We start from the raw sequence: 9299 nt of genomic DNA, 5'->3' as shown, positions 1-9299 counted from the left end.
CTATACTAGCTTTGGAGTTCTTATACTTAGCAGCGAGCGTTTCAGTGTAATCGCCGTGCACATCCGAGAACACTGCGGATTCCCGGCCGCCTGCACATTTCTGAACTGGGACACGCCCCTGTGCTGTTTGCGTTGTTAGCCCCTCCCCTTCCGCCGGCGTCACTGAAGTGCTCAGGCTGCTTTCGGACCTTAGGCAGACGCGGAGGTTTCTTCCGCTGACGTCAGCGGAAGTGCTGCGGTTGGTCGGTCGGTCGGCCGGCCGGCGGTCGCTCTACCGGCGGATGGAGGTGCCGGAGCAGGAGGCGGTGTGGCGGCAGCGTGCTGCTACTCTCAGCCGGGCTCATGTTTACTGTATGGCCCGTAGCCTGGGTTCAGAGCTGCAGGCACTGCAGGAGCGCTGCGGCCCCGACGCGGTGTCCGGGATAGTACCGCAGGTGGTGCGGCTCCTGGAGCTGTTGGAGGAGTTCTCCGGTCTCGGGGAAGAGCTGCTCTTCCGCGCCGCACACGATCTGCAGCTTCAGGGCGAGGAGCAGGGTCAGAGCCCGGGGGTGAGTCCGATCTGAGGCACGGAAAGGAGCAGGATTCTGTGTCCTCTACCTGGGAGAGGGTCATTTGTGTTACCCCCCCCCCCCCCCATACACACACGTACAACTTACCCCCAATTCTCAGGGCAGGAGCAAGCTCTTATCTCCCCCCAGGAAACAGCATCCTGTGCACTTCCCTTATCCCCAGGGTAGAAGCAGGATCTTGTGCCTCGCACCAATCCCTGGGGCATAAACAGGAATCGTGCACCCCCCAACACATACCGCTTGGGACAGGAGCAGTCTTGTGTTCCCTATGCGCCCCATCCTCCTGGGCAGAAGCAGGATTCTCTCGCCCTCTACTCATATCCATATCCAAAAGATATTTAAGAGTAGTGTTGCTTATACGCTTTCTTTGGTGCTGCAGCTTATCCCTAATTTATTTAGTTTTATTGTCCACCTTTTTAAATAAGGAATTTATCAAAAGGTGGGCAATAAGGATTAAACCTGAAGTAACAAAACATCTCAGCAAGACAGATCAGCAAGTACTCATAGATGGTGCTAGGCAGTTTATAGTAATTGGTTTAAGGTGCTCAGAAATGGTGGTATACATAATCTTCAACCCTAGTAAGCAGGTCATCCCCTCACTTTTTCTGGCTGATACAGTAGGGTGCACTGTTACCCTGCGTTTGGACGCACGTTTTCAATGCACTAGCTCTACCCCTTATTCAGTAAGGGATAATAGTGTGTCAAACGCATGTCCAACACCCCCAGAAATTAATGGCGCTGGCAATATGTAAATGCATGTTGATGGGCCTATTAGTTATTCCCGTGCGATACAGAAAGTAAAATGTGCAGGCAAGCTACACATTTTACTTTCAGAAATTAGCGCCTACCCAAAGGTAGGCGTTAATTTCTGCCGGCGCTGGGGAAATGTCACTGAAGTGCTCAGGGATATTAAGTCGGAGGTCCTAAAAGTTTAAAATTTAAAAAAAAAAATTTAAATCTGCCCACGCCTTGCGGGTTGAAAATTGGACGCTCAATTTTGCCGGTGTCCGGTTTCCGAACCCGTGGCTGTCGGCGGGTTTGAGAACCAACGGCAAAATTGAGTGTCGGCTGTCAAACTCGCTGACAGCCGCCACTTCTGTCAAAAAAGAGGCGCTAGGGTCTCGCTAGTGTCCCTGGCGCCTCTTTTTACCATGGGCCCTAATTTGCATAGGCCACCCTCCTGAATGTTTTGTCATGGATGGTTGTTGTTTCGCCAGGGCACCTGACTCTCCCTTATTCCACCAAACATTTATTTTTGGTGCCATTTTCATACACGGAAGGCATTGCCTGCAGTTCATGCAGCAAATGTTCTGAGTCTGGGCCTTGTCTCTGCTTTTTGTCACTATTTGAAAGGCTTGAAATCAATGTTCAGAAATCCTACTCTTATGCCTCCTTGACACCTCACTGGGACCAGGTTGCTGTCATGAACCTTCATTCACAGTGACTAGGAGTTTTCCTTCAACTCCAGCTCTACAACCTTTAGTGACAGCATCCATTTGGAGCCAGTATATATGCCTTTAACCCAATATGTAGGCAGCTCTGTTGTGCGATTCCCACAGGGACTGTGAATGCCTTTGCATAGCAGTTGAATAGCACTTTAGAAGTATTAATAAGTAGTAGTAGTATCTTCAGTCAGCCCAAGGAGCAGATGCTAAGTCCAGGAAGTGAACCTTGATCTCTTGTATGGCAGTGTGCGGTACTATCTTTATCCTTCTTGATGATGAGTCAGGATCATGTGAGTTGATCTTGCTACTATAAACTTTACCTTTGTCTCTTGTGTTTTTCTTTAGCAATCAGAGTGGCTCTGCAGGACTGGAGAAAAACAGTTAATGTCTCTATAACAGGAGTAGTAGGGAGGAGATTGGAAATTACAAGCCAGTTTGAATTCAGTAGACAATTCAAGGAAAGGCTAGTGTAGTGTCTTGAATCCAGCAGATTGAAGCATCTGAGGCAGCATGCTTTTACCAGAGGGAGATCATATCAGAAAAATCTGATTGGTTTCTTTGACTGGGTACTGGAGAGTTAGATTGTGAGTAAGCACTGAATGTGATGTACTTGGATTTCAGAAAAGCTTTACATACTGTATAGAAGGCTCATGGGAGCCTGGTATTGGACCTGTTGGTGGTAAACTGGATTAGCAACTAGTTGAGAGATAAACAGTGTGGTGGTAAATGAAGTTTAGTGTGAAGGAAGTAAAGTAGGTGGAGTGCCTAAGGGTTTGGTTCTGGGGCCAGTTTTGTTCAGTATGATGATATCATCTGCAAAAAGACAAAGTTTTCCTCCTAACTCCTCTGCAGTTTTGCTCACAATAAGGCCGATACAGTAAAATCCGCAGGAGAGCACAAAAGGAATAGATGCCTTAATCTTTTTCAATACTTTATTAGTGCAGAGGGGGAGGAGGGGAGATGGAGCCAAGAGCTAGGGGAGACAGATAGGTATGAGAGAAGAGGTGTGTGAGGCTTGCTGGGCAGACTGGATGGGCCGTTTGGTCTTCTTCTGCCGTCATTTCTATGTTTCTATGTTTCAGAGACGTTTCAAGTGAATTGCCCGACTCAGGCCGAGTTTCGCAGCTTTGTAGCCGCTGCCTCAGGGGCTCCAAACTTCAAATCACTGATACTGTATAATCCACTCTGATTAAATAATATGCCATCGATGAATAAACAACTTTAAAGCAAAAGGTCCAAACGCAAATTCATGTGGCAAACCGCAGTCTCTGCTTGTAGTTAATCCGCAGGAGAGCCAGCGCTCTGAGGCAAGCCCGTGGTAAAAGGAGGCACTAGGGACACTAGCGCGTCCCTAACGCCTCCTTTTTAATAGTAGCAGCGGCTGTCAGCGGGTTTGACAGCCGACGCTCAATTTTACCAGCGTCAGTTCTCAAACCCGCTGACAGCCACGGGTTCGGAAAACGGACACCGGCTAAATTGAGTGCCCGTCTTCTGACCAGCGGGCCAATTTTTAATTTTTTTTTTTTAACTTTTGGGGCCTCCGACTTAATATCGCTATGATATTAAGTCGGAAGGTGAACAGAAGTTTTTACTGCTTTTCTGTACACTTTCCCGGTGCCGGCAGAAATTAACTGAAAGTAAATTTAAATTCTGAAAGTAAAATGTGCGGCTTGGCTGCACATTTTACTTTCTGAATGGTGCGGAAATAACTAATAGGCCCATCAACATGCATTTGCATGTTGGGGGCGCTATTAGTTTCCGGGGGGGTTGGCCACGCATTTTCGACACGCTGTTACCCCTTACTGTATAAGGGGTAAAAAATAGTGCGTCAAACGCGCGGCCAAACTGAGCGCTGAGCGCACCTTACTGTATCGGCCTGAAAGTCATACCTGGAGAGTAGACTAAATGAGAGATGATTTAAGAAAGCTAACAGAGATTGACTGCTTAAGTGAATTTAATACAAATAACCCTTACAGTCTGCAATTTTGAGGGGTTAAGTCCATTCAAAGCAGATTACAGGACAATGTTAAAATCATATCAAGAGAATACTAGATAACCCCTTGAATAAGGATCATGATGAGAAATCAAACACAGGTACAATAACGCATTCCTGATCATCCAATAGTCCAGATGACTGTGTTTTTCTCACGTACCAGCAGATGGAGTCAGAAGAAAAGTTTTACTGTACTCTGCCACCTGCAGTCTCTCAGTATTCTCTGACTCCAGCATATGGTAGGGATGTCTAACCCTCTGTCATTCTTTGTCTTCAGCAGATGATAGGGGCGTCTAATCTGCGGTCATTCTCTGTCTCCAGCAGATGGTAGGGGTGTCTAACTTGTGGTCAGATATTTTGGTGAAGAACGTTCTCCCAGGGATGTTAGCTCCTGTTTACGGGGTTTCTCCCTGGTGGAGTAGGGTCAAGTAGGGGGTTGTAGCCCTCAATTGCCTTGTGTCCTTACTCTGAGGAGGGTCTCATAGATAGTGGGGCTGGCTCCCTCATTCCTTAACTTTCTTCACTCTCTGAAGGATCCTAACCTGGCTTGTGGCTGAAGTCTCCAAAAAGGGAAATATTTTCTTTTGAATGGTTTTATTCTTAGGGGTGTGATGTCTTAAAAAGACATTGTGTGTAAAAATCTAGCCAAGCAGGGAGCTGCTGAGGCTTAATTAGGCAGGAGGTTCATCGGCATTTCTCGCTGCGGTCTGGGGTTTGTTTTATAGAGAGCCAAATTCAGTTGTGCAGAAGAGAGAAGGGCCCGCACACATCAGAGCTTATTTTTTGCTGTTCAGCGTTTGCAGCATGGCCACTCCCATGGAACATGGGAAGCAGTGCACAGCCTGTGGTGCTGACCCTACCAAAGGTCTCTCCTCCAGTCTATGTGCTGTGAGTAGGAGGGTGGGGAAGGGCTGCTTGGGACATCGAGGAGGTACGAGTTTCTGCTCGGTGATTTGTTAATCTCTGGCAATCTATTCTATTACGTTCTCCATTGTCACAGGTATTTTCTTGTGGACTTTGTGAAGCTGCCTTTCATATGTCTGCATTTGTCTTGGGCAGGAGTTGGCACAAAATCTGGTAGAAGGCCAAGGCCAGAAGCATTGTCTCCAGAACCAGCTGTCCCAACTGCAAGAGGAGAATCAAAAACTACTACTTCAGATAACGGAGAACCAGTCTCAGAAAGGTAAGTGTGACAAGGAATGAGTACATTTTGGAGACAATGCACAGCTGCAGGAGAAAGCACAAGCAAGCCATCTCAGATGCCTTTCACATGTGAGCAAGCAAGCACTTGCAGAGACTCTGGGTGTGAGGACATGCATGGGGAGAGTCTGATAACCACTGAGTGTACCATAAGGTTCAGTGACTCTGTCCACCATCTTCGTAGTCATAGGCCCTGACTTCTTCCTGGGTTTATAATCCTAATAAATGAAATCTCTGCAGAACGTTAATGTACCCTGTTTGTAAGGTGTCTTTCCCGGCATGTTCCTGCCTCTGCAGTGTAATGTGTATTCCCTGTACGCACCCAGATCAGTTCAGACTCCGGGGGTTGTGCCTCCCTTCCCGCAGATGGAGACAGAGAAAGTTTTACTGACACTGTTACTTAACCACACGTGCTACCTGCAGTTCCTCGGTATTTCTCTGGCTCCAGCAGATGGTAGATGGGTGCAAACCTGCAGTTCTGAGACAATTTCTGTTTTTTCTTTTTGAGCCTTCCTCCCAGGGGTTTTTTGTTGTTGTTCTGGATCCTGTGGGATTCTCCCTGTCCGGTTGAGGCGGGCGGGCCGGGGGTTGGTGACCCTTCTCTGTGCCCAGCCCATGTGCCTGTGAGGTGTAAATCTGGAGCTCCAGATCCCTCCTCTTCATGAGGCTGCTTGGCGGCTGCAGGCTCTGGGTACCCTTTTTCGTCTGAGACAGCCTGTCAAATGTTTAGCATAGTAGGCTCTGTCTCAGTTTGGGGTATTTTTTTTGTACTTTTTGCACTTTTTGTATTAAAGTTTAAAAAAAAAAAAAGAGACAGAAGCACTTTGTTCAGCTGAGCGGCAGCCCTCCTCCTAACAGTGCGGTAAGTTCATTTTCATTTTTTTCCTGCCAGTCTGTTTTCTGAGCTCGTCGACAGTGTTCTCTGATGGACCAGGGGTTGGCTTGCCACACATGCAGTACAACTCGATCGCGGCTCAGCCGTCTCGGCTTGTGTGCCACATGTTCAGGTGGGCCCTCTGACCGTCCGCTGGCCGCGAAACAACGTTGGGGCAGCTCTGCTTCCACCCCGGCTTCACTCCACGTCGCTGGCCGGGGTGCTGATCTCTTCCTGACCAGCGTGGGAACGGCAGCCATCTTGGATGTACATTCAGCCGTTCCCGCACAATCCCTCACCTGTCGTCTGTCTCTGCTCTTGATCGGGGTGGACCGTGCGGGCTCCCAAGAGCTGGCTTGGCTCCCCCTAGTTCCTTGCCTGAGCAGGCTGGAACTTTCAGGCCTTTCTCTGCTGACTGCTGCTGCATGAAGCTTATCTAGCTAAGCAGCATGCAGCCTCTACAGCCAAGGGAGTCACGTTGTTTACCGGTCCAGCCGGTGGTGGTGGTTCCTCTTGTACAGTGCGCATCGGATCCCGGTGGGGGTGACTCGGATGATTCTGTCGAGGCTCATATTCAGGGTCTTCTGGCGGACCTGGGAGATCCGGTGTCGGGTGAGCCAACTCCAGGGGACGCTATAACGGTCCCGCTGCCCGAGGGTGATGACCCAAAGGTGATACGTCTTTTTCAGAAAGATGAGCTCGATGCCTTGCTGCCGATGGCTTTTCAGGTGTTGGGGGTTAAAATCCCGCAGGTGGACTCTGATTTGGATCCAGTCCTGGATGGGATACAGGGTCCTCCCACAGCTTTTCTGTATCACAAGTCGGTACAGAAACTGGTGGAAGCGGAATGGGCCTCTCCTGATGCAAGTTTAAAGGTGCGCAGAGGCATGACGTGGCTTTAACTGTTGCCCAAGCAGATGTTGCAACTCTTTGCTCTTCCTAAGGTCGATGCGGCTGTGTCTTGGCCATTACGAAAAGAACAGCTATCCCCATGATAGGTTCTGCAGCGTTGAAAGATGTTCAAGATCGTAAGTTAGAGGTCCATCTCAAAAGGATTTTTTAGGTCTCGGCACTGGGCTTGCACACGGCGATCTGTATGATTTCTATGCGAAGAGCATGTCTCCATTGGGTCAAACAGTCCCAAGAGAACCTCCCCACCTCTGGCGAGGAGGCAGACAGGGCCGAGAGAATTGAGGCAGCAGTGGCTTATGGGGCAGATGCTCTAGTTGGCAGGGTGTACCTCCCAGAGGAACGCATTTTGAATCTGCAGAGACAGATTCAGTGGTTGGTGCAGTTACTGGTGCCCAAGGTATGGGATTATTTGCAAGTGTTGGGCTCTATGGCCTCGACACTAGAATTAGTGCCGTGGGCTTTTGCTCGCATGAGACCATTGCAGACAGCCCTTTTGTCGCGATGGCGCCCGGTATCGGAGGATTTTCAGCTTCGATTGCCCCTTGAGGGCAACACATGGGCAGAGTCTTTCCTGGTGGCTTCTGCCTTCCAATCTGGTTCGGGGGGGTGGAACTAGAAGTCCCGAATTGAGTGGTAGTTACTACCTTTGCCAGCCTTTCTGGCTGGGCAATAGTATGTCAGCATCGGACAGCTCAGGGTTGCTGACCGATGCTGACATAGGAGGTTGATAGACTCCAAGAAAGAGTCTATCAACCTCCTAGAGACCAGAGCGGTCTGCTTGGCCTTACAGTAATTTCTTCTCTTGGTGAGAGGCCATTCGGAGAGAATTCTCTCCGACAATGCGACGATGGTGGCTTATTTCAATCATCAGGGTGGAACCAAGAGTCAAGGAGTAGCCAAGGAGGCACAGAAATTGATTCATTGGGCAGAACAATACCTGGCGCGTATAGAAGCATCCTACATTGCCAGGGTTGTCAACGTTCAAGCAGACTTTTGGAGTCTGACGGTGTTAGATCCAGGCGAGTGGGAGTTGCCGGAGTCGGTAATGTATCTCATTCGCGAGCGTTGGGACTCTCCCCTTGTAGACCTCATGGCCTCTCGTCGGAATGCCAAAGCACCCCGGTTGTACAGTTGGAGGCGAGAGCTTGGAGCAGGAGAGGGTCGATACCCTGGTAGTTCCTTGGCCGAGGGACGTACAACTTTGTGTTTCTTCTCTGGCCACTCGTGGGAAAGCTATTGCGTCGCATAGAGAAACATCAGGGAGAAGTGGTCTTGGTGGCACCGGATCAGTCCAGAAGCCGCCCAGTCTGTTAAGGGGAAGAGTCGCCTGCTCATTCAAGTTTGTTTGTTTTTATATATATATATACATATATAGCAGAAAATATTTTTCATGTTTTGTAATCTTTTTAGAAGTTGAGATGTTTTCCAGTTTTATGGGTTTTGGCTTAGGTATAGATAAATACTGAGGAACTGCAGGTAGCACATGTGGTTAAGTAGCAGTGTCAGTAAAACTTTGTCTCCATCTGCTGGAAGGGAGGCATAACCCAGGAGTTGGACTGATCCATGGTACTACAGGAACGAAAATTAGCAGGTAAGAACCAATTTTCCTTTATTTGGTGCTGCCTCTCTAGAGCGAGAATAGATCAGGAGAAGTATTTTGTCAAGACAGTTCTCCATAGTATGTTTATTTTTCTTGTTTTGGCTTAGATAGCGTGATGAGGAAGGAGACGGAGGTGATGATGAAACTGAAGAAGGTGGTGGACAGACAGAGAGATGAGATCCGAGCTAAGGCACATGAGATTTTCTGTAAGAACAAGGACACAGAAGCGGTATGAGACCAGCATTATAGCAGGTGGCTGCCAGCGCTGGTGGTGTTTGTATTCTATGTAGAGTTCAAGCACTATAAACTGTAGAGGGCATGGGCAGATAGGTCATGGCACACACTGACAGGTGGGTCTCTGTGAGAATAGGCCAGCCACTTTACATAGGAACAGGCCAGCTTAGCACAGAACAAAGGAAAGGGATCACTGCACTCAGTGACAGGTGAGTCACAGTCTACAAAGACAGATTGTCAATGGCACAGGGTGATGGCTACGACATTTCCCAAAGGGATGGGGCCATGGTGCACAGTGAAAGGAGACCACAGCACAGAAGAATCTAGCCATGCAACACATTACCCGGGCCATTGTCATGCAGAGCAGCACTCCTAACATCATTCGGACCCTCCACTTTGATACCCACATCTGCTTTTCCCTTTGATGGCCCTGCTTTATGGTTGTTGCATACAGTTGTTTCTACTCTCCGCT

The 9299-nt window shown here is 48.7% G+C and overlaps 1 protein-coding gene across 1 annotated transcript in view; it reads left to right on the top strand.

Annotated features, from left to right (window-relative positions):
- The first annotated feature begins 200 nt into the window (after positions 1-200).
- The window catches only part of RILP (Rab interacting lysosomal protein), a 47529-nt gene continuing 38430 nt past the window's right edge, over positions 201-9299 (top strand). Inside the window, 3 exon segments of the mRNA XM_029611745.1 lie at positions 201-548; positions 5067-5190; positions 8701-8822. Coding sequence (XP_029467605.1) covers positions 282-548; positions 5067-5190; positions 8701-8822 — 513 coding nt within the window. The 5' untranslated portion in view covers positions 201-281.

Source organism: Rhinatrema bivittatum, chromosome 8, assembly GCF_901001135.1.
Source record: "Rhinatrema bivittatum chromosome 8, aRhiBiv1.1, whole genome shotgun sequence".
Classification (NCBI taxonomy): Eukaryota; Metazoa; Chordata; class Amphibia; order Gymnophiona; family Rhinatrematidae; genus Rhinatrema; species Rhinatrema bivittatum.
Note: the sequence above shows the minus strand (reverse complement) of the source record. Positions and strands in the feature narration are given on the sequence as shown.